Raw genomic sequence first — 24,084 nt, 5'->3', positions numbered from 1 at the left:
AAATACCCTGGGCCAAGGCCCAATACTTAAGACAGAACTCTAGGTACTGTACTGCGAGTTATTAACTTATAGTCAGTGACTGCCTCAGTTGTAAACAGCAGAGTGAGGATATCTGGTAAAACCCGTACGAGGATAATCCAAGCATTACCACATTTAAATGCTGAGAAAGTCCAGTGAATGTACTTTAGAGCGTGGTCTCTAGAAATATGAACCGTGAGACTGGATGTATGATTGCATGTATGTTGATGGATCCAGAAGCAAGCAACATCGTACAATCTCATACTTGCTTGAGCCTGCAAATGTATTGTCGGTGATTCTCCGTTGTGTAAAAAGAGCCCAACTCCCTAATTCAAGTTCAGCTCATGTCATATGCCTTGCATTTAGCCAATAACAGCGAAAGTTAATGTACTCAGTAAGCAGTGCGATCAGCCTACCATGGCCTGATATTTTGATTGACGAATATACTTATTGTTAATGCCTCCATTGGAAGAGAGCAGATAGTGCTTAATTTTGAATTGATCCACAATATTTAGGCCTTGAGGACGGTGGCTCCATATCCATGAATTGTTGCTATGGTCCAGCAATCCCATCCACGGGCACTCTAACCTCCTGCGTATCATCAGAAGTAACTGAGCGAACCGGGATCTGTTGACCTGCAAGTTGGGATAAGTCGCAATAGTGATGCTGCTATGACCATAAGTGGAACTGTTGGAACAATGTTAGGCGACAAATACTGTAGCTACTGTACAACAGCTTGGCGAACGAAGGTGCTGCTGCGATAAGCTTCCAGCGTGCTCGCACATTCAATCAAAAGCAGCACCCAATGCTTAGTAGTAATTACCATTGATATGCGCAAACAAGACAAGTTTCATGCCTTAAACCTGCGTATCCTTCAGTGTGATGAATCGCAGGCCGCAAAAATTCCATCGTGAGTCAGGAATCCGTGCGTCTGTCTCTCGTGGCAAACCCTCACTATAATACACCTCCATGTGATTTTTTTCAGCGACTAATCCCCCACGAAAACCCACAGAGCTCAGTAACATGTCGATAATGAAGGTCAGGGATGCCGTAGAGCTCCGAGACCTCGACGGTATTGCCCCCAGGACCCAGAATGGAGTTACTATCGTATACCAGAACCCACAGTCTCCTGTACGAATCACTGGCTTCGCCGTACCAAATACCCTGGCAGAACGAACCAGGGCTCAGTTTCGCCAACATCGAAGAATCTGGATGGCTTGCGGTATGGTTGTCTTGGTTGTTGTCACTATTGCTGGAATCTTGGGAGGGCTCTTCGGCAGCAGCCTCATGAAAGACCATGGAGGCAGCGATACGACACTGTCACCCATGTCGTCACATTCAATCTTCGTGGCCATAACCAGTGCGCCTTCGTCTCAATTTACCACCAGCACCAGCACCATCGCACCGCTTTTGTGGACGACCGCGCCCGTGGCGACCACCACCGTTTCCCCCGCAGCCGCAGTAAGTGCACTAGTATCAGAAGAACTAAGAAAAATACTGACACATCAAGTAGACACCCTCAACCTTCAATACCTGTTCCTTGAATAACTTCCACAGGAATGCAAGCTTTGTGGGAGTCTATGACCCATTAATTACCACAGACCAGTTTACATTGATTCCGGCAACGGGCCCAGGCGAATGTTGCCAGAACTGCCACAGGAGAACAAGAACGGCAACAAGCTGCAATGGTTGGGCCTGGTTGGAGGACCTGTGCTGGATTGTGTATGGTTATCCCGGGATGTCTCCCAACGAGACATGCCCGAAGGGTTACCCGATGATAACCATTGAAACCGGCGGGCCAGAGAAGAACTTGGCGGGCTTGGGTCCTTGCGGTCGAGATTAAGATGGAGTACAAAGAATTGCGTCTTCGTTTTCTGGCAGATACGATGTTCTGATAGTCTGATAAGCTGCCCATAATGTCTTCTACATCTCAAGACCATAGAAGATGAACGAGAGCATGAAATAACTGACCTAAATGCTGAAGAAGATACCTGAAACAACCATCGAAGGCTACTATATATATGATTTTCTTGCTCGGGCAGTTTCAACTGTACCAGCCAGAAAAAGATGTGAACATGCGCGCATGCAACACGAGCGGAGTGTCTCAATAGTTGAGACTAGAGCGAGGCGTTGTACCTAAAAACCCGAACAAGATATTTTTTGCTCTGTCTGAATAAGAAGATTTGAAATAGTCTAATAACTCAGAATTTGACTTCAGATTTCGTATGCCATCCGGAAGTTGGCTGAAAGAGGTGATTATGCTTGATCTGCTGAATACTGCTATGCTAGCATTGTCTTTAAAACGCAGACATCTGGCCGCAGGCACAGGTATGTATAAGCAAAACATATGTTATCGTTGAATTTTATCCGTGGACATAATTACTGCCACTGATGGGTTTGTTGCAGTGTTATACTTGAAACAGCTACTCTTTCACCCATCGATTGGTATACTGCCATAACGCTAGCTACCAATGATGATGTAGCGCAGATGTCAGTTGCGTTGCTGATATTGTTGCCATTGGATGATCTTCGCTAGATGAGATCGTCATAAGGTGATGGAAATGGTTGTAAGAGGTTAATAAATATTACAAGTTTAGCGTGTGAGAAGGGTAAATCAATAGATTGCACTGTGCGGTTTGTGAGGCGGGCATATCATTTGAGTCCGGCTACTCTACGGCTAAAGTCCGTGCAAATCTGCAAACCGAAGCTCAGGAACGCATCCTCCAAGATCACTGTCAAGTTGGAAGTTGTGGACAATTATTAGTGAGATTATGGTATTGCATGAGGGATCACACTGAGAATCTTGCCAAGTGTGGTGGTTGATCAAGATGATCCCTGATATAACTACATACTCTATTTGAGCGTATCAAGAATTTTAAAGACGTTGACACCCGTGAATCTTGCCATCGCTTCATTATTCTGCAGCATTCCGAGAGGCTTGAGGTTAAGAACCTTCAGAATCACGTGTTGTAATTCCATTGACACTGCCGAACAGGCTTTCCAAGTCAGTAGATTTTCTTGAGAGCCTCCGACACATGCCCATTCTCAGCGCGGCACTTCTTGATCCCCAACAGCATTTAGCCGCACCAGCCTGTGCAAGTCGTATGGTACATATGACCAACATAATGCGCCTGGAGCACTGGTCTCCATGCATCGAAATGTACACCTGACATGCATTTCCCAGTCAAGTTAACCCCAGATATTCGGTCCAACTACCGGGCATATGGTAAATTCTTCAGAAACAATCAACCATCACGGTCCCGACTCCCGGGCCATCAAGTATAGGCGGAACCAAGCTTGTGTTGATCACGACTAACTGGCGCCCACAAATCTTCCCACTTGTGCATGCTCGGTTTACCATACCACAGCAGTATATCGCGGTTTCGCTGACATGCTCAAAGCGACTGCTGCAGTGTTTTTTTTAAGAAAATGCAGCAATGTGCGGAACAATGCCAAGAGCACCACTGGGTCACTTACAATCCGCCCTCAATTGCCATACTGGTGATTGTTGCCTGGATGGCTTAAGAACCAAAGCTTCCTTGATCAATGCAATGTCCTAACAAAAAGATATAATCTGAGAAGCCGTCTACATCGTATAACTCCACTCGTAGATATGTCTCTATTGGTTGTATTTTCCCAACAACTGTTGTTCGGCTTTGTTGCTGTTGCAGTTTCTCGTATAGCTAGCCTGGTATAAGAACCCATCAAGGGTTCTCTTCTTCTTGGCAGCGTCTGCTTTGATAATGGACATCGCTTAATATATTGACTTCGACAACTGATTTCCACTCTTTCGTTATAGTTGATCTCTTTCAGTGAATTGGGCAACGCAACAATACGTTGTTTGCCTTACCTCTGTCAGTGACGGCACATGTTGTGTCTGCCATGATACTGTTACCAGCCAAATCATTGGAGGAGAGGAGCACCTGGGCCACCAAGCTTTCCCACCTGTAGCTGGAGGACAAACCAATCAGCGCCAACAGTCCAACTGTAACCTTATCATGACGGCCACCAAGACCCAGATGACTTCGACGGCATCCCTGTGCCTATCTCCGTCACGATCGCTGGTAGCCGAATCATTGCTACCTTATGGAAGTAGTGAGCACATCAACAACGTCCTGTATGGTCCGGATGTACCCCATGAGCAATTTTGATCCACGAGATGGGTCTTCGGCAACGTGTTGAACAGCAACAACTGGGGCACAGCTATCGTCCTCAGCACCAGCATGTGGAGCAGGATTCCCAGCGCTCTACAGCTTGGCAAGCAGTTGACTAGACATGAGCTGCTCACTCTCCACCAGACAAAAACACATCAATTACACCCTAAATTGTGCCCAGATCGAGGCTGTTGGTTCGGGGTAACCAGGCTAGGGCAACCTCCTGGACTCCTCCTAGCGGCATAGTTTAGATCAGAGCAAAAGGCCATTGTTCTGTCACCATACACACCAAGCTGTTGCTGCGACAGCTGTGTATTGTATGGTGGTGTACATTTAGATCAGGACGAAGGAACACTCGCAAAGGCATACCGCGCGTCAAAACTGATGCAGAACCAACGGAGCTTTGCGGCTTAGGCTACCAAAGCTGTGTGGTTGGCATGCAAGAGAGATGTTCCGCAAGCATACTCGTGTCAATTCCAGGCCTACTACGATTAGGTGTGCGACGGATTGATGGAAGCATCCTGCTTCGTGTGGCGATGTCAAATCTTTCAACGGGGAAGCGACGGTGGATAGACCTCCATAAGTGTGCACAAGCGTTCACGTCTTGCTTAGCATTGGGCAACTTCAAAGTGACAAAACGAAATCGAGAGCTGTACACTGAATGCTTGGTGGTAATGCTAGACTAGCTGGCTCTCGGATAATGGACGGTAGTACCGTATAGGATACACTTGGAAGAGTATAAGTTGCGAAGTTGCGCCTCACTTGGGTCGTAGCGTCGTTTTCGCGACTTGTGGCTGTCGGATTCGTATTCGTGTTCCTCTGCTCCCGACTAGTCCGACTTTCCATTGAGGGAAAGCGCCGTTGACACCGCCTTCAGTATTGAGCAAGCTAAGTTAATGGCTACCGTGCAGCAATTGGCCAATGGCTTGTGGGGAGCTTCTAGCCCAAGTCCTGGTCTCATTGCGGATTACAGTCAGGGTCGCAGCAAAGGAAATTCGGGTTGGGAAGTCTGGGTGAAATCTGCATGTGCCTGGGCGACGGCAACATTAGACCCACAATTTAATTTCCCATAGTCCCTTTTCCTCGACTTGTACTCCTTGGGCACGATCGGGACCCCTTTGTGAGACTTCTCCCTCTTTTTGTACTGTAGTGTCCCGAATACGACATCTGATCGCTTTCTTCGTCGTCCTTTCCTCGACCTCGCTTGCCAATCCTCACCAAGTCTCTACATAAAACCGCTTGTGTCGCCACTCCTGCTTCTTGCTGTTGAGTTGCTTCCGTACTTGTTTCGTAGTGACTGTTCTTATTGCCCCACCGCCTTCAGCCCCCTTAAATCATTCAACATGGCCAGCAACGCCAGAAAGGTCGAGCTCGAGAAGCAGGACAGGGAGCGTGATGCCGCCTTCAACAAGGCCATGCACGGCAACTCCGCCCAAGCTGCCGGTGGTATGCGTGCCATGTTCGCCAAGGGTTCCGATGCGAAGAAGGCTGCCGTTGACGAGTACTTCAAGCACTGGGACAACAAGGCAGCCAAGGACGAGACGGAGGAGGACCGCAAGGTATGCGCCACGCCCACCATCTTCCACCCGAGAAAGAAAGAAAACATGCTGATTCCAGTTTCTTGGTTTTTAGGCGCGCACAGCCGAGTACGCAACCCTGACTAGACACTACTACAACCTGGCGACCGACTTGTACGAGTACGGTTGGGGCCAGTCCTTCCACTTCGCCCGTTACTCCCACGGCGAGACCTTCCACCAGGCCATTTCGCGACACGAGCACTACCTGGCGTACAGGATCGGCATCAAGGAGGGCATGAGAGTGCTGGACGTGGGCTGCGGTGTCGGCGGACCTGCTCGTGAGATTGCCAAGTTTACTGGCTGTCACGTTACCGGTTTGAACAACAACGACTACCAGATCGAGCGCGCTACCAACTACGCCCACAAGGAGGGTCTGTCAGACCAGCTCTCGTTCGTCAAGGGTGATTTCATGCAGATGGATTTCCCCGACAACAGCTTTGATGCTGTCTACGCCATTGAGGCCACCGTCCATGCCCCTGAGCTCTCTGGTGTCTACAGCGAGATCCAACGTGTCCTGAAGCCCGGAGGCATCTTTGGTGTCTACGAGTGGCTCATGACCGACAACTATGACAATGACAACATCCACCACCGTGAGATTCGTCTTGGAATCGAGCTGGGCGATGGCATCTCCAACATGGTTAAGGTGTCAGAGGGTATCGAGGCTATGAAGATTGCAGGCTTCGAGCTGCTCCACCATGAGGATCTGGCAGACCGCCCTGACCCTTTCCCCTGGTACTGGCCTCTGGCTGGTGAGTGGAAGTACATGCAGAGTATCTTTGACAGTTTCACCATCGCAAGAATGACCAAGTGGGGACGATGGACAGCGCATCGTTTCACTGGTCTGCTCGAGGTGATCAAGCTGGCACCTGCGGGCACTCAGAAGACAGCAGACAGCTTGGCGGTGGCGGCAGACTGCCTCGTTGCTGGTGGTCGGGAGAAGCTATTCACGCCGATGTACCTGATGATCGGCAAGAAGCCCGAGAACTAGGCTTGCATATTTATTTTTTTGCGCATGAGGACCAATGAGGGAAATGGGACAGCACAGGTGCTTTTGGCGCAACAGGGGAGCATCGTCAGTAATGACACCGATAAATGATGAGGCCAGCAAGTGACGGGATATCAACTTTAATAGAGGACTGGCCGTGGCCTGGCCTTGCCATATTCAAGTAGCAGCCAGGCCACGGCCTCGCATTCTTGTACATATCATAATTCAAGCATCAAGAGCATCACCGCATGGCCAGCAAGCCATGTCTAATATAAATCATAGAACACTGATGAATACCAAACTTACTTGTGCGCATTCCTGTGTCCCGCTCGTGCTTCTATGCGCTGCGTCGCTCGCCTCACAGATAAGCATCAGGCACGCTGTAAGTAGGTGAGCCTCGACGGGACGGGCGATCCCCCAACGAGGCTCGAACCCTCTCAGTCCAAAATGTCCGGGTGCGCAGTAATCGCGCCGAAAGCAACGGTGGGTCCACCATAACACAGTAGCTGATTGGCCCAACAGCTTCCTCAATGCTCCGAGAATTTTAGTTGAGATTGGCAGCTTTTTGCTACTGCGAAAAATCCCGCCAGCCATAATCATAAGCAAGGAGCTCCGTCTTCTCCTTGCGCATCACGACCGCGACTTCGAACTCGACCTCATTTCTTCCCACCCGTCAAGACATCAGGACGGCATATCCCGGTGGCTATCTTTGCTTCTTTTGTCCTGGACAGTCCCCTTTAATCATCAATTGACTTGAGGTCGTTTCTCCCCCATCATATCATCCATACCATGTCGCGATACCTCCGACCAGCTGTCCGGGCAGCTACCTCCGCCTCGCGGACCACTCCCTTCGCTGCTTCTGCCATCCGATCCGTCCCCCGAGCCACCGCCACATTCGCTCTGCAAAGAAGGACATACGCTGAGTCCAAGGGCGTCAAGGAGTATACTGTCCGTGAGGCCCTGAACGAGGCCCTCGCTGAGGAGCTCGAGGCCAACGACAAGGTCTTCGTCCTGGGTGAGGAGGTTGCCCAGTACAATGGTGCATACAAGGTGACCAAGGGACTCTTGGACCGCTTCGGTGATAAGCGTGTCATTGACACCCCCATCACCGAGTCCGGCTTTGCCGGCCTGGCCATCGGTGCCGCCCTCAGTGGTCTGCACCCAGTTTGCGAGTTCATGACCTTCAACTTCGCCATGCAGGCTATTGACCAGATCGTCAACTCCGCCGCCAAGACCCTCTACATGTCCGGTGGTATCCAGCCCTGTAACATCACTTTCCGTGGCCCCAACGGTTTCGCATCTGGAGTCGCTGCTCAGCACTCCCAGGACTACAGTGCCTGGTACGGTTCCATTCCCGGTCTCAAGGTCGTCTCACCCTGGTCCGCTGAGGATGCCAAGGGTCTCCTCAAGGCTGCCATCCGCGATCCCAACCCCGTCTGTGTGCTCGAGAACGAGCTTCTGTACGGCCAATCCTTCCCCATGTCCGAGGCCGCCCAGAAGGACGACTTCGTTATTCCCATCGGAAAGGCCAAGATCGAGCGCCAGGGCAAGGATATCACCATCGTCACCATCTCTCGATGCGTCGGTCAGTCTCTCGTTGCTGCCGAGGCCCTCAAGAAGAACTACGGTGTTGAGGCCGAGGTTCTCAACTTGCGATCCATCAAGCCTCTTGACGTCGAGTCCATTGTCAACAGTGTCAAGAAGACTGGCCGCCTGATCGCCGTTACTTCCGACTTCCCCGCCTTCGGTATTGGATCCGAGATTCTGGCTCTCGCTTCCGAGTACGCTTTCGACTTCCTCGATGCTCCTCCCCAGCGTATTACCGGTGCTGAGGTTCCTACTCCCTACGCCCAGGGTCTTGAGCAGATGGCCTTCCCCAACGAGAAGCTGATCGAGAACTACATTGCCAAGATGCTCAAGTTATAAGTGCAAGCCGGCGGCAAATAGTCGAGGCTGTAGGAAGACAACTTAACGAGAGCAGGCAGGAGTTAAGATGAGCGCTACTGCCATCAATATGAGGCATTTGGGTTGACCCAAGTGCCTCATGTATATCATACTCCGTGGAACAACACATACAACACCCAATTTCGTTGATAATTGCAGGATGGCGCGGTATAGACTGGGGTTGAACATTTCACTATTCGTTAGCGATGGACGTCAACGGATGGTATTTCTGTACTTGTAACCTAAGCTAGGCAGGTTGAATTGAAGCCGAGTGAATTGGACGCCCCTCGCTCAAATACTGAGCTGATTGATTGTGCATTTTCCCGACACTTGTTTTCAAATCAACAATCTTGCTCATGAAAACCCAGTCGCAAATTCAGACAGGATTGCCCAACGACTAATGTTGAGCAAAAGACAATACACCCTATATGAAATCCTGGGATGCTGTCGCTTGGCGAGCAGAGAGAAATACACCTATGAATACCTGTCACCCTATACAAACGTCCAAGTTAGCCTCATACGAAAAAAAAAACCCCGACAATAAAAATAATCTTCCCAATCTGTTACAATCATGGAGCAACCCCCTGGCTAGTCTTAGCGTCGGTACACCCCGGATACCCACCCAGACACAAAGATTCAAGTACCAAAGTCTTAACATTAGCGTGACGGTTGCAAGGAATCATGTAGTTCGAATACTTTACAGACGTCACGAGCGTGCAGTACCCGAAAGAATCATGTCTTAGTAGTTTTACTGCACATCGAATACCGCAACACAATTTATCACACAGTACAGATGGCTGCCACGGCGGATTTTTATTTGTTTAGTGAACGCTGAAGTCATGGTCTCTACCCCTTAACGAGTACCGAATCCATGTGCATCAGCGGAATCATCCTCTAGCTCGCGATCTCAGTTCCCACATATTCCCAACGCATCCTTATGATCCGATCCTCAGACGGCATCGGAATCTCTTCAGATTTCCAGGAATACATGGTCACGTGGGCGTTTGGGGGGAGCTCAAGCCGGCGTTCGCCCCCGTCATCGTCCTTGAATATGTAGGTCTCATTTTGTGCCATCCAGAGAACAGTTCCGTACTTTTTCGCAAGTGCCATCGTCTTGATGTGCTGCTGAAACCCCGGGATATCCTCGTCGTCGATCACGCTCGGGTCCGTGGCCCAGTCCACGTCAATGAGATCTCGCAGACTGCCTCTCCAGACGCAGTTGGTCTCCGAGTCGATGAAGACCGGCTCACCGTATTTCTCAAAGTGGCCTGAGAAGATAGGGTGTCCACGCATTTCGGAGGGTTTGTAGTAGGCGACTCCAGGAGGCCAGTGACGTCGAATCCGGAAGCGCAACGGGGAGAGGAACGGGTGCGGGTCCGGCTGGGAAGGATCGCATGGCTGCGGACTGGCGAAGTGGAGCTCCATGAAGGAATGGAACTGCTCTTGCAGGACTTTCTTGCCGGTGTTGGCAGCAAGCGTCCAAGAAGGCATTGTGAGTTTCTACCACAAATTGTCGGTTGAATTGCTCACACTTGAGCTAGGACTCGGGGGTGCTTACATTCGTCGAGTTGGTCTTTACGATTACACTCGCAGGCTTCTCTTGTTTCGGGTGTGATATGGAAGAGGAGCAGCTGCTGAAGTCTGTGGAATGTGCTTCTTGTGTTCTAAAAGATATGGCCATGAGTAGCTTGTTCTGTTAAATTCAAGCCTTAAATAGACTTTCGAGACAATGTAAATTAGAGCTTGGTTTTGAATCAACCCCGTTCTTGCCTTTTTCAAGGACCATGGCGAATTCATGTGAATCATCGTCCCATACCAAACGGTGAGGTGTATGTAACGTGAAAAGGGAAGGTGCATCACGATGCAATTCAAGATCTCTTCCTGCAATGCTGGGTGAGTTTGTGGGGGACTAGATATTGAACAATCCAGTGCTGGTAGCATTGGGTCAACGACGGAGTTTTGTGACCGCATCATGCTAGTTAGCGACTGAGTGGCTCATGACCTCGAGGCATGGCGTTCCCCGTCCCGTACAGACTACAGGACATGCGTGTCACGTGCGATATGTGACAGTGAGTGTATAAATGTCAGTACAACTCAAGAACGTGATTACCAATGCTGAAAACATCATGTACGAGTCCGTAGAACGTAGCACAACAAGCACTGCGAGATTGACTCCGCTATTAGGGATCTAAACCCGAAAGCCCTTTTGCTCCTTTGAAAGGTTCCATTCGAGCTGGTTGTACGACAATGTAGGAGTAGTAGAACAAGTTTTGTATCTTGAGAGCTCCAAGCTCGAAGAGGTCAAACTAAGATCAAACTCAGGTAGACAGCCTGGTCATCAAGCTTCTGTAAAGGTCCTCTCAATTGCATTATCATTCGGCCGGCAGGATTTCTTTACTTGCCATGCAATCTAGGACGTATAGTAAGTATTGCGACGCGCATTCTGAGATTGTGACAGATCCAGCCAAATTAAATATGCATGGTACGCCCCATCTATTCTTTTCATAGATCCACTCTGGTGGGCTGTGATAGGTGCAAGCAATAGTCATACTAGTCTACGGCAACAATCGCATTGTTGCCTTGTGAACTAATCAATCTCATTTGTTAAAAAAAATATTCATTTAAAGGTGAGTCAAGCTCAAGACTAAACTGGTTAGCCCCAGAACCTCGTCACCAACCAAGCCGCGCAAGGTTTTTTTTTTCCCAGCAAGCACGCTCCAGGCAGCTTAGTGGGTCCTGGGCAATTGCTCTTTTCAACAGCAGCGACAAGTACGGAAGTTTTTCGACACTGCGCCAGTGAAGTGCAGCAATTCTTCACGGCAGCATTATATACAGATTCCTCCAGTTCAAAGCTATCGACCGTCACGATGAAAGTGGTTCTTGTCAACGGAGGTGTCATTTCTGGTGTCGGAAAGGGTAAGTTTCATGCCCCGCGGAACATATTTTGACCATGTCGAGAGGGTGTGATGAGCTGCGACACAAGAAGGCTCGTCAACAAATCTGATTGAGTCCCTGCTCGGTCCTATTGTGACAGCATGCTAATCTGTGGTCGATTAGGTATTATCGGTATGATAATCCGCAAGATTCGGTGCTCCTCAGTCCATTGACATGTGTGAATAGCCAGTAGCGCTGGCCTGCTGCTCAAGACTCTGGGTCTTCGTGTAACGGTAAGATAAAAAAATTCAATGTAAATCTTGAATTCTTGCTTATTTTATACTTTTTAGGCACAAAAGCTCGACCCCTACTTGAACACAGATGCTGGACTACTAAACCCTCTCGAGTAAGCATTTTGGGGATTTCATAAATAAATGTAACTCACTAATACCGTCAGGCATGGAGAATGCTTCGTTCTGGCCGATGGTGGAGGTAAGACGAACAAGACGAGCAAGCGGTAGATACAAGAGCCCGCGCAGTCGCATCATCTATGCCGCTCCTGGCACGGCGGGGAGAGAAAAAACCAGATATTCTCGCCCCAGTCATCCCAAGTTTTGCCAGTGTTACCCTACCAGCATCCCATGTTTTTTTTTTGTATGATTCCATTGCTCCGGCAAGAGGCATGCAACAACATAGGATTGGGGTTTCGATGATAGCAGACTCGCCAGGGCGCGGACTTTTGTGTCTACCACTTCGTAGAAGTGTTCAAGGAAACATGCTAACTAAATCTCACAGAGACTGACCTTGACCTTGGAAACTATGAGCGGTGGGTTTCAGATACTCCAAAATGACTTGGAGCATTACTGATTAAATGTTTAGTTACCTTGGTATCCAGTTGAGCCGTGACAGCAACATGACCACCGGCAAAATCTACAAGCACGTCATTGATAAAGAACGACGAGGAGACTATCTCGGAAAGACTGTTCAAGTCGTTCCCCACATCACAGATGCCATTCAGGAATGGCTTGAGCGAGTGGCTAGAATTCCTGTCGATGACTCAGGAGAGGCACCAGACGTCTGCATTATTGAATTGGGTGGCACAGTCGGCGACCTTGAGTCCGGCCCATTCATTGAGGCTCTGGTCCAACTCAGACACAGACTTGGACCGAAGAACTTTTTCAACATTGGCGTTTCCTTTGTTCCTGTCATCAACGGAGAGGAGAAGACCAAGCCAACTCAGAATGCTATCAGGTCAATGCGAAGCGCCGGTTTAATCCCTGACGCCATTGCCTGTCGTTGCGAACGACCGCTCGATGACGCAACCATCCGAAAAGTCGCTGTCAGCTGTCAAGTGGACTATGAGCAGGTTATCGGTGTGCGAGATATGGAAACTATCTACCAGGTGCCCCTTCTCCTCGAGGAGCAAGGCCTACTTAAGCTCCTACAGAAAGGATTGGGTCTCAACGAGCAAGCTGCGCTGCCAGCCGCGCAGATTGAAAAGGGTCAAGCCTTGTGGAATCTCTGGAAGAAGACCGTTGTCCCTGAGAAGCACTTGGAGCCGGTTAACATTGTTTTGGTCGGCAAATATACATCTCTCGATGACGCTTATCTTAGTGTCCGGAAGTCATTGGAGCATTCGTCTATGCGATGCAGGCGCAAATTGAACCTGGTATCAGTCGATTCTGAGCATCTTGAGCACGACATGCAGCAGAAGGACCCTCAAAAGTATCACAATGCCTGGAAGCTCGTTTGTGACGCCCAGGGTGTTCTTGTTCCTGGTGGTTTCGGATCAAGAGGAGTGGAGGGCATGATCAATGTTGCAAAATGGGCCAGAGAGCGAAAGGTTCCATACCTCGGCATCTGCTTAGGGATGCAGATTGCTGTCATCGAATATGCTCGCGAAAAGTTGGGCTTGAAGCAGGCAACCTCTGAGGAGATGGATGGTCACGCAGAACAGAAGCTCATCATCTTCATGCCGGAAGGCTCCAAGGAACAGATGGGTGGCACAATGAGACTCGGCACGCGGTCATCCCACTTCAAGCCCGGTACGGAATGGAGCAAGCTCCGTGCCATCTACGGAGGCGGTGATGTCGTTGAAGAGCGCCACCGACACCGTTATGAAGTGAACCCCGATTACATTGAGAAGCTGGAAGAGGCAGGGCTTGCCTTGACTGCCTTGGACGACAAGGGTGTACGTGTGGAATGCATTGAGTTGAAGGATCATCCATTCTACGTTGGGTAAGCAATACATTGGAACGGGCTTTAACGAAATTGAGATGAAATGCTGACCAAGTCCAACAGAGTGCAAGCACACCCCGAGTACACCAGTAAGGTATTGGATCCTTCTCCTACATACCTTGGCTTCGTGGCAGCAAGTGCAGGATGTCTCGACGAGGTGATCGAGCAAGCAACCCGCAAGAAGGAAGGCCTTACGAACAGAACTGGTGGCGCTTCCGGCTTTTAGGCGCCAGGGGAAATGAGGTTATAGATTGCATGGTTGGCGTTGGCTTTTTAGAATGATGAAAACTTTATGGATTGGGAATCAATGAGAGGAGCTCTAAGTAGCAAAGAAAGTTAAACAAAATGCGTTAGAGCGAGCAAATGCAGAAACCCGTCTGCGTGGTTTCGGTTGCCAGCTTTAGAAGCACATAGACGATATACGGGCTCATGTCGAGTTTTATCGCTGAGCTGTAAAATAAGCAAATGTAAATATAGTCCCAACTATCCAGGGCTAAACCACCCTTGTCGTTCTTCATTTCATCCCCTACGAAGGACGGTGTATTTCCCATATCTCAATTGTGCTCTAGAGGACGTCTGATGGCTTATAGACGAAATAATTCTGAATATTGGCATGTCCAAACAATACGTTGGAGAAATCAGATAGAGCGCATAGCGATGAGATTCAGTTTTAGTGAGTTTTGAATAATAACCAAGATTCGTGCTACTGCACATATTTGTGATAACATGGCACAACATTAGGTTTTCCACCGTAAACGGTTGAGTTCAAGTTTTTTCATATCTTGTTCATCAATGCCGAACCTGACTGCATGTGGTCCATGTAGTTCGCTATTTATAATTTGTTACTCATTAGCCAGCAGTGAAATCTGGAAAGCCCATCGGGAACGAGAGTGCTGAATTTGTTAGTGAGGCACCCCTCCAAAAGCCTGCTGTCCAGTCCATTGGCTGATGATTTTGAAGACCATTTCCATAGTATAGCACAAAAATTGTTCTAACATCAGAGGGCCATTATGGCAAAGGTCAAACAAAGACTCGAAACCAATGGATATACATAGCAATGTTTTGTTACATCACTTCCTCGTCCAGTCTATTAAGACTGTCTTCACAACTGGCGCCAGCTGCGCCAGCGGATCAAGTTCGCCCGCCCTGAATCTTTCCTGAGGTTAAGTATGTCAAGAATTTAAGATATTTGCTTCAGGATCAACGGCAAATCATTTCTGTTTGATCAATTATCTTCGGACCTCAGGAGACTTATCACTTTCACAATTTCAATGAGCAGACATGGTGCAGCCTTAGCCGTAGGGTACAAGCAATGAAGCTTATGGGTCCTCGTTACTTCGGCCTCGTCTCCACGTTTAGTCACCGGCGCATTCGCATCACTCATTTACAAAAGGTTTCTATTCAGCTCCCACCATCCAAGATCTTCAGTAGATACTCTTCCGAGATGGCACGCACATATGAGGATGCGTTGTCAAATCTTGCGGCGCTGCAATCTAACATCGCGATTACCTCACTATTCGCTCCACAAGCTCCAACTCCGGCGTCGGACTCAACGCAAGGTACGAGCAAAAAACAAGACCTCAATGCGCTTGCAATTCCCGAGATGCTGGCATGGCTCGGCAGAGCAGGACTTTCACAGAATGACTTATCCAAGTTACGGTGTATACACGTGGCAGGCACAAAAGGCAAAGGCTCCGTCTGCGCATATCTCACGTCAATACTCACGCAGAGCGCTCTCCGCACCACGGCCGGAAAGGTAGGCACATATACTTCGCCGCACCTGGTCAGTGTGCGGGAGCGCATCGTTCTCGACGGCCAGCCGATCAGCCAAGAACTGTTCACGCGCTATTTCTTCGAGGTATGGGACGCGATGACCTCTTCCGGGCGCGCGGAATATCTGCAGCAGAACCCCGAGACCAAGGCGGACGAAAGGCTCGAGGCTGAGCTTCAGGGGCCGGCGACAAAGCCGTTCTACTTCCGCTTCTTGACCATCATGGCGTTCCACGTCTTCCTCCGGGAAGGTGTCAAGAGCGCAGTCATCGAGTGTGGGATCGGCGGCGAGTACGACTCGACCAACATACTCCCCTCCGAGGCAGTGACGGCGAGCGTAGTGACTCAGCTAGGCATCGACCATGTCGGCATGTTGGGCGGAACTCTGCCGGAGATCGCATGGCACAAGACCGGGATCGCGAAGCCCGGCCGGAAGTGCTTCACGCGGAAGCTGGATAGTCAAACAGGCAAGGAGGCCATGCAGGTGATGAGGAAGCGAGCCGAAGAGAAGGGCGCCACATTGGTAGAACTGGACGATGAGGCCGTTGAGCGATGGGGTGGAGTCAGACCAGACAATGCCGACAGCCTCGAAGGCCATTTTCAGAAATACAACCAGGCCTTGGCTAAAGCAGCTGTCGAGGAACACCTGAGGTTATGCGCATCAGACAGCACCTTTGAGTCGAATCGCGAAAGTCTTGCCGAAATGATATCCGAGGGTCTGCGCCAAGCCCGGCTTAGGGGAAGATCTGAGACCAGAGTAGAAAAAGACATAATCTGGCTGATCGATGGAGCTCACACTGTGGAGAGTCTGCGCGAAGTCGCGAAATGGTATGAGGGGAAAATGGAATCGCAAAATGGGGCCTCACGAATTTTGATCTTCAACCAACAGGAGCGCGATGTTGGAAAACTACTGCAAGTCCTTCTAGAAAGGAACGAATTCCACAAGGCGATATTCACCAGGAATGATCTACGGCCACGAGTTGGCGACGAACCGGAGAGAGACATTTCAGTCCAAGAAACTGCTCTCAACACTTTCAAGAGCACATTCCCCGGCGCGGATACTTCTCTTATCATCTCTGATAACGTATCGGACGCGATCAATGAGGCAAGGAGGCATGCTGAAGCCAATGCCGAGAAAACAATAGTGTTGGTAACTGGCAGTTTGCACCTGGTCGGTGCATTATTACAAACCTTGGAGCCGGACGCTCCGAGATAATGTTGAATTATATACTAATCGAGGGTATCAATGTTATTCCTTCTATCCGCCGGTGCCCGTTAGAGCGCGTCTGCCTTTTCTAGAATTCCCAGAGCTCCTCCTACCAAATGTAGACTGCCAGTGATAAGTGCTTGTACCGTCTCCTGGCCCCTGACGTGTCCACCCAGGTTTCTAATATGGTTGATTGCGTCTTCAATCGTTGGGAGGACCACAACCTGTGCGCCGGGATCCAGCGCTGACCATTTGTCTGCAAATTGGTGCTGAGCAGTCAACTTCTGAATGGCGTCCGGGTCATACTGGTGGTTAACAAAGTCGCGTTTATAGCCAGTCGCGGCGTATGTGATGTTCGAGCAGAACACCACATGATCAAAAGTACCTTGTCCTTGGTCCTTTAAAGCAGAAATCATTCCTTCCAAGAAATCCACTGCCTCTGTTCGGCCCTGTTGGTTGAATATCAAGGCTTTGGGTCCTTCTCGACTGGAGCACTCGCCTGCAAACCATTTCGTGGCCGTTTTCAGACTGTCAACAGTATGCGCTCCGTCAATGTGCCACACCACTGGGCCTTCCGGCTTGACTTCACATCTACCCCGCCAGACGACTTGTTCCAGGCCATCTACGAACTCTTGAGGCAACTTTTCCGGATCGCGCACAAAGGTTGGATCTAGCCTTTCTAGTGCCGTTTCGGCGAGGGCCACACCCAGAGTGGCATTCTTCTTTTGGAAGAGCGCATCAGGACGGACTTTCACCCCGTGCAGTCTCGGGTCGACTTCCAGAGCCTTCAAGTCGACTCCTTTCTCCTGAGCCCGCTTCTGTAATACCTCCGCCGCCTCGGGCACCTGCTCAATTGTAAAAGCTGCGCAACCCGGCTTCATGATGCCTGCCTTGTGCCAGGCAATCTTGTCCACTGTATCCCCTAGAGCAAAGACATGATCGATACCCAATGTGCTGATACCTGACGCGACGGGCCTCTCCACGATGTTCGTCGCATCGTACTCGCCGCCAATGCCCGTCTCGTAGATGGCGACATCGACGCCCTCCTTCAAGTACACGTGGTAGCTCATCAGTGTAAGATATCGCGCGTAGATCGGCCGCGTAGCCATGGGGATACCGCCCCTCTCATGCTCCGTGGCCGCGTGATTCGCGTCGTGTTCCTTCTCGCGCTCCTCCGCCTGTCCTAGCAGATCCCAGACCTCAAAGAAGTACTTGGCAAAGGTGTCCTCGGCGATCGGCTTCCCGTCGATCCTGAGCCGCTCGCGCACGGCGATGAGATGCGGGCTGGTGAACAGCCCGATCTTCCTCGGCACCCCGCGGGAGTCCTGGTACCTCTGCAGGATGGAGGCGGCGAAGGCGCATGTGCTACCCTTTCCTTTCGTGCCCGCGACGTGCAGGATGTTCAGACGGTCGAGATCGGAGGGCGACAGACCAATGCGCCGCAGGTAGATGCGCATCTCGGCAATGGAGGCGGCATCAGGGCGGATGCCAGCCTTGCGCCGGGCCTCGATGATGGCGAAGGGCGTCTGGAGGGAGTTTAGGGCATCAATTGCATCCTGTCATTGGGTGATTGCTCATTAGATATGGTTTCGTCGAGTTGGCAGAACAGGAAGTCAAAGCGAGGGGCATGCTGTGCTGAGGTCATGGTGGGGGGCTTCTGTAGCTCAGCTTTTATGTGCTGCAGGGGACTCACGTTATACGTTCTGCCGCCCTGGGTTGCCATTGTGCGCCGGATGATGAAGCTTGGGCTCGTCAGGTTATGTAGAGGGGCAGTGGAAAGAAGAAGGTGTCGAGACACATGACGCATCCCGGCTGAGCTGCTTATCATGTCATCATGTGGGCGTTGTCTAGTGAATCAGGAAGGAAGCTGCTTAAGAAAAATCGCGTTTACGCCGGTTTGGCGGTCCACTTTTCCGACTTCGGACTTGCACTGGATCAGTGTCATGAATCGGCTTGGAAATTTATACATGATAAAATCATAATGCTCGAGTAGGCAGTTTAGGTGATCAAGTAGTTGATATGATTCAACCAAGCCCCTTGAAGGAACGGTGCGCATTTATTTAGTCGTCTAGATGAAAAAACACGCTGCAGTCTTTTATTGTCCATATCTCAAGGTATTAACTTGTGCGTACCTGATATATGTGCTTCTTCTACGTTTTCTACATACCAAGCGCCATCATACATACACCCGCAACATATGAAGACATCAGGCGTTCTGCTGTGAATATCCTGCGTCATCTAGAATATCGTACAAGGACACCATCTCGCAATGTCCTAAGCAAAATCTCAACGCTGATTTCGCTTGATCGATTCTTGGACACTCTCCCAAAACCAAAGTGGCCCTTTCGTCTTATTCGTCTGGATGCTGAACCTACTTACAGCGCGAAAATGATACCACTTACGAACGGCATTCTCTGTCGACGTGTCCCTGACATAATTGACGATCCCCAACCTCTGGTTCTTCGGTCGTAGCTCCGACAGAAGAACCCTGCTCACGCGTGGCTTTGCTATGAGACTCATGGTAGAGATCTCCAACGCGGTGTCGGCAGGTAGCTTGGAAAGGTAGCGCTTCAAGTGTTGTTCCGAGGTCCGAGCAAAGGGCGGAAGTCGCATGGAAACAAGCAGCACAAAAGGTGATGTTGTCCACCCCACGAAGAGAAGGGGGATTACGCCACTCAGGGCAGCTTTTATTGTCAACACCAAGCCTTTACAAGGTTGTCACTTGGATATACTCACTTCGAATTGTTGTTGCCGTCCAGCCTTCCTTCTCATAATATTTCGGCGTCACCACGTATGTGAAGAAAGTAAAGATGAGGATGGTGGATAACTTCACGCACGCTATGAACGTGATTCGAGACACTCCGGCATGGAAGAGCTGCAATCTCTCAGGATATTCTGTCAAGGAAATTAGCACATGGACCTTACTGGAACAGGTTAAGAATTCGTCTGACTGTATTTGGTTCCAGGAGCAGCACCACTAGGAGCAGTCGCAGCAACCTTGGGGGATGCCTTGGCCGCGGTTGATGCCAGTCGCTTGCATATCTGGACTCTGTAGCACTGCGCACGAGGGGCGGTGCTTGATATTGTGCGCAAGATTGGCCTCAGAGAGCTCAGTTTGGATCCTCTGATTGCCGTAATGAAAAACATCACGATACTACGGGCAACTCGTCGCGCGCTTGTGGTTGAATATGTTCCTGGGATCGTGTTGAGAACCCGTCCATCCAACTAGCAGGGGCTGTCTTTAGTGCTGGTCTGTGCCCAACTAGCGATTCTGTAGAGCATCATAATAGCATGGCTGCGTGGTTACCAAGATCAAATTGATTCATGACGTTTACTTCACAGCTTCGAGGACTGTCCTCTCTCAAAGACTCTACGCCTTCTAATAGACCTTTGCTCTTCGCTCAGATACTCTCTGGATGGAGCTACACAGTACGGCTTACACCACATTCTTCTCCAACCAATCGGACCATTCCTTCTTCCCCCAACCAGAGCTGATCTCGTTGTTGACAACGCCATCAAAGATGGCCGTCGGACTGACATGAACACCAACCAGTCTAGCTATCTTGATAAGCACCTTGAAATCATTCGTGACCTTGTTTCCAGTGTTCAAACTACCTTCGTCCGATGCCTTGTCGCTGACCTCTAGACGCTCGTACACCTGTTTCTCATCGACGCCAACACTGCTTGCGAGCTTTGCCAATCTCTTATACGTGTTGTTGCGTGTCTCGTTCACGACGTTGACATCGAAGTAGTCCTTTTGTTGTTTGAACAGTGCATCACTAAACTCCCAGAACTTCTCCGGTCGCAGCTGCAGGACTGCGACGGCAGCCTCATGCACCAAGGTCGAGCTCGGGTGCCAAGGCTGGACCTGCTGGCGGAAGACGATCTCGAGACCCCGCGACCACTCGCCGCTCTCCCGAATAATGGGAACCACGGTGTTGTAGAGCGTGTTGAAGAGCTTTGCGGAGAATGGGCACACGTAGTCGAGATAAATCTCTAGTGTGTGTGCTGTTGCTGCCACGCCAGTGCTCTCCGGCGTTTGCGGCTTGGCGAACTGCAGCTTCTGGCCTGCGAACTTGGGTGGGACGGCCATTGTATTGGAGATTCGCTGGAAACAAGGTCTGTTCGTGCACAGGTTGACTTGCTAGAATTTGAACCGGCGGAGTTCTTAATTTAGTGAGGTAGATTCTGCCGTGCCTCAAGTAATGAAAGATCTCGAGTTCTTTATCTGCAGTCTCAGAGTCCCAAATGGCGGCATCCGAGGCCCGTATTGAGACATAGCAGCTATCCATGGCAAATGTCGTAATCGCGCATGCTTTTGGAGAGCTTCCATGGCGGGGTTAAGTTATCTTTAAGGCACCGCAGCTCCGCTCTCTGGGCACCTCCGTCACCTTCCTGCTGTAACTTTGTATTGGCCCCGGGTTTCCCAAGTCTATCTACTTTGCGTTGGACATCGCTGGCCAATTCCTTCTTGGGGTTTTGGGCCATGTTCGTGCTTTTACAAGAATTTAGATGCTAAAGATAAAATTTTATCGTGGTTTTAGGCTTTGATAATTGCAATAACTATATGGGATCCTTCGCTCCAAGCTTGAACTTGCAATCACAGGTGGGTTGTTAGCAGAAATACTCTGCGTGGGCTTTGGATTGTAGATCACAATTTTATACCATTGTGAAACTATCTCGACTCTGATATGATGGGTCGTACTTGACAAATATTCAAAAAAAATTAATTTCCATGATGCTATACTGAGATTGCCTTGGGCATCTTGTCAACTTTATCATTGCTTGTTCATCCCGTAGGCTAGTGAATGCTGTGATAGACAAGGACCAGTGCCAAGTGTTCGACTGCCTCGAGCATAAGATTTTGAGATCATAGTGTAGTACTGTTGTCTTGGTGAAAAGTCTTGGTGTGGACATCTTTCAACTGCCAATGTGCTTTATTACTTATAGTCGGTTTCTTATTTTTATTTTCGAACTTATTTTGGTCGAGTAGTTCTGGTGGGTACTTTGCGTCGTCGAATACTCGAAGCAACTTCACCTTGAATTCCCAGTAATGCCAGTTTCTTGACAAAATTCGTGTGTCCAAGTTTGGGTTTCATCTTGTTTCTTATACCATTCATCGATCATCTCGTCGAACGCGTCTTCATCGCTTTGAAGAGTGGACAGGACATCCGGTATCATTATGTCCTCCTGTAGGCAGGCATAGCAGACCAGAGAATTATAATAACATATACTGGTAACGTATCTGGAAGCGTAAAATATATGTCACTGCCAATACAGTCCTTGACAATAACCATGACCCTATCTCTCTCTTCAAAATTTCCAGCACCCTAATATTTGCATGCATGTCTCATGGCCTCTTCCTGCTCGTTGTTGAGAATCAGATAGCCGTAGCAGTTGACCGAAAAGTTTTGTCTCCTAATATCCTTCAGTCATCTATACGTTCGAAATTCATTATGCAGTGTCTCTAAAATTTTCCTCTTTCCCTGCGGGGGTAGCTACACAGACGAAAAGGAAAAAGAGCGGCCGTACACCTCGAAAATATATGTCCCTTGTTTATTGCCAATACTAAGAGTTTAGCTAGTGGCGGCACAGATTGTAGAAAAAGACTCGAGTGTTAGGTTTGTGTTAAATGAGCGAGTGAAATACGGGACGTAAGAGAGCAACATATATCTTGAGTGCCCAGCTGAAAGGAGTATAGGAAGTCTGGACGGGACGCCTCTCTTATATGGTCCGGAGACTGAAACATTCTGGAACATGTAAAGAAGCACTATTTAAGATCAATACGAACACAGAGCTAAGCTTCTAGCAATTCATCTGCAAATTGTTTTGAGATTCGAGGTGTAGTTAGAACTGTTATTTATTGATTTCTGTTGGCTCTAAAATTTTAGCCACGTATCCTCGATCTATTCAGGTACGCTTTATCGACCGCCCATATTATTTTCCGCAAATGAAAGCCACTCCCCTCACTTCTAGATAGCATACGGAGACACATATTTATGTAGCCTCCTAACAGTGGCCTCATGTATCTACCTGCAGCAATCACACTAGGTAGCCTTCAGTGGAACGGAGGTTAGCTCTGTCCCTCACCGTCACATCACACTCCATATCAAGAGACTACTCAATCAATAGATCACTATTGAAGGGCTCTAAATTTCTTGTCTCAGAATTTAAGTCCCACCTACCCAAAATACTAGAAAGAAGGGTGATACCTATGTGCTTCTGTCAATCAGTCGACATAAAAAAATGAAATCGAAAAAAAGGGAAAAGATTTAGCACGAAGGAACCGAATTCTCTCAACGATGTGGTAGTCGACCTGTCGCAATTTGGATTAAATTCAACTCTGTTCCCTGGATAGCATCTTGTCCGAGAAAGCTTACGGTCAATCTGAGCCTAGTGTCTTGGACATTGATGGCAACGAAGGATGAAAATCGTCATATAATTGCACCAGATCAAGTAGCACGCCTATATGGTTCTTTAAACGCTCTTTCTAAGATTATGTTCAGACAGATTTCAGCTTTAGCCCGGAAAGTAAGTCAGGCATGTTTGTTGAGCATATGCTATTTTGGTTCTGGTGGGCGCAAGTAGAACTGGAAAAGTAGAAAGGTCGAAATAGGATATAGAGGACCAGACATGGGGTCGTGGGCTTGGAATGTCGACGCGTAGATTCCTAGTGGTACCTAGGAATAATTCCGAATCCTTCACAACATGCACAAAATTCGAACTTTTGTAAACGATATCGCAGAACGGAATTATTTGAATGGTGTACTGATAGACTTTAGCCGCGCGTCGTTTGTACCTCATGCTCGAAATCCGAAAGGGAGTGTCAAGCGTGGGCTCATAGTGAAAAAGGCAAGATGAAAGGCATATCAAAGAAGAAAGGAAATTCCGTCAAAGGATGTGAAGTGGGACATCGGAGAATATATGGATGCTTGAATCAGCAAATTTCTGCCAGCCGAGCATATTGTTTTTGCGGTAACAAATGCACTACACAAAGTTTGTGAAATATTTAATGTAGTGCTGACCAAAAATTCGTGTTACGAAATCATTCACATTAGTCCTGTAAATAGGTTCTGCCGATATAGATTATACTACTGCAGTATCACTCTTCTACCACAAGGCCTATCAATTCTGCACCCATAGTAAACTCTGTCCCACCAACATGCCTACTCTATTTTCCCTGGAGGTTTTGATACCGCCAGGAATATTAAAACGATATTATCGACGCTTATAAGCTGTTGTTAATTAACAACTGTCGAGAGGTCTGGCATATCAGCTCCAAACTCATCCTCAATAGTGCCTTCGGCTATGCTGTGG

At 49.0% G+C, this 24,084-nt stretch overlaps 9 protein-coding genes across 9 annotated transcripts; 5 read left to right on the top strand and 4 right to left on the bottom strand.

Annotated features, from left to right (window-relative positions):
- Window positions 1-1,041: 1,041 nt before the first annotated feature.
- On the top strand, window positions 1,042-1,861 carry BKA67DRAFT_655664 (uncharacterized protein; the record flags this gene model as incomplete). Its single annotated transcript, XM_046106797.1, has 2 exons — window positions 1,042-1,479; window positions 1,532-1,861. The coding sequence occupies 2 exons, from the start codon at window positions 1,042-1,044 to the stop codon at window positions 1,859-1,861; spliced, it is 768 nt and encodes a 255-aa protein (XP_045961624.1).
- A 3,654-nt stretch (window positions 1,862-5,515) lies between these two features.
- On the top strand, window positions 5,516-6,737 carry BKA67DRAFT_513595 (S-adenosyl-L-methionine-dependent methyltransferase; the record flags this gene model as incomplete). The annotated part of the gene is made up of 2 exons (XM_046097580.1): window positions 5,516-5,731; window positions 5,805-6,737. 2 exons carry the CDS (start codon window positions 5,516-5,518, stop codon window positions 6,735-6,737), a joined length of 1,149 nt encoding a protein of 382 aa, XP_045961623.1.
- A 336-nt stretch (window positions 6,738-7,073) lies between these two features.
- BKA67DRAFT_590919 (pyruvate dehydrogenase E1 component beta subunit) lies at window positions 7,074-8,660 on the top strand (the record flags this gene model as incomplete). The annotated part of the gene is made up of 2 exons (XM_046104641.1): window positions 7,074-7,116; window positions 7,618-8,660. The coding sequence occupies 2 exons, from the start codon at window positions 7,074-7,076 to the stop codon at window positions 8,658-8,660; spliced, it is 1,086 nt and encodes a 361-aa protein (XP_045961622.1).
- Window positions 8,661-9,572: 912 nt separating this feature from the next.
- On the bottom strand, window positions 9,573-10,169 carry BKA67DRAFT_655661 (uncharacterized protein; the record flags this gene model as incomplete). Its single annotated transcript, XM_046106796.1, has 1 exon — window positions 9,573-10,169. The coding sequence occupies one exon, from the start codon at window positions 10,167-10,169 to the stop codon at window positions 9,573-9,575; it is 597 nt and encodes a 198-aa protein (XP_045961621.1).
- Window positions 10,170-11,370: 1,201 nt separating this feature from the next.
- BKA67DRAFT_555143 (UTP-ammonia ligase) lies at window positions 11,371-14,314 on the top strand. Its single transcript, XM_046102052.1, has 8 exons — window positions 11,371-11,594; window positions 11,736-11,744; window positions 11,799-11,845; window positions 11,903-11,958; window positions 12,010-12,044; window positions 12,348-12,378; window positions 12,432-13,790; window positions 13,854-14,314. Exons 1-8 carry the CDS (start codon window positions 11,546-11,548, stop codon window positions 14,014-14,016), a joined length of 1,749 nt encoding a protein of 582 aa, XP_045961620.1. The 5' UTR covers window positions 11,371-11,545; the 3' UTR covers window positions 14,017-14,314.
- A 905-nt stretch (window positions 14,315-15,219) lies between these two features.
- Window positions 15,220-16,458, top strand: BKA67DRAFT_494104 (Mur ligase; the record flags this gene model as incomplete). The annotated part of the gene is made up of 1 exon (XM_046097014.1): window positions 15,220-16,458. A coding segment is annotated over one exon (1,239 nt), but the record flags the coding sequence as incomplete, so codon positions are not given.
- A 299-nt stretch (window positions 16,459-16,757) lies between these two features.
- BKA67DRAFT_555137 (tetrahydrofolylpolyglutamate synthase) lies at window positions 16,758-18,700 on the bottom strand. The gene is made up of 2 exons (XM_046102051.1): window positions 18,461-18,700; window positions 16,758-18,323 (listed from the first exon to the last, which is right to left on the bottom strand). Exons 1-2 carry the CDS (start codon window positions 18,593-18,595, stop codon window positions 16,836-16,838), a joined length of 1,623 nt encoding a protein of 540 aa, XP_045961618.1. The 5' UTR covers window positions 18,596-18,700; the 3' UTR covers window positions 16,758-16,835.
- A 109-nt stretch (window positions 18,701-18,809) lies between these two features.
- BKA67DRAFT_555136 (uncharacterized protein) lies at window positions 18,810-20,060 on the bottom strand. The gene is made up of 3 exons (XM_046102050.1): window positions 19,719-20,060; window positions 19,504-19,662; window positions 18,810-19,451 (listed from the first exon to the last, which is right to left on the bottom strand). Exons 1-3 carry the CDS (start codon window positions 19,912-19,914, stop codon window positions 19,054-19,056), a joined length of 753 nt encoding a protein of 250 aa, XP_045961617.1. The 5' UTR covers window positions 19,915-20,060; the 3' UTR covers window positions 18,810-19,053.
- BKA67DRAFT_555133 (uncharacterized protein) lies at window positions 20,061-21,077 on the bottom strand. Its single transcript, XM_046102049.1, has one exon. It carries the CDS (start codon window positions 20,858-20,860, stop codon window positions 20,204-20,206), a length of 657 nt encoding a protein of 218 aa, XP_045961616.1. The 5' UTR covers window positions 20,861-21,077; the 3' UTR covers window positions 20,061-20,203.
- Between the last annotated feature and the right edge of the window lie 3,007 nt (window positions 21,078-24,084).

This window comes from Truncatella angustata, assembly GCF_020726525.1.
Source record: "Truncatella angustata strain MPI-SDFR-AT-0073 chromosome Unknown BKA67scaffold_2, whole genome shotgun sequence".
Classification (NCBI taxonomy): domain Eukaryota; kingdom Fungi; phylum Ascomycota; class Sordariomycetes; order Amphisphaeriales; family Sporocadaceae; genus Truncatella; species Truncatella angustata.
Note: the sequence above shows the minus strand (reverse complement) of the source record. Positions and strands in the feature narration are given on the sequence as shown.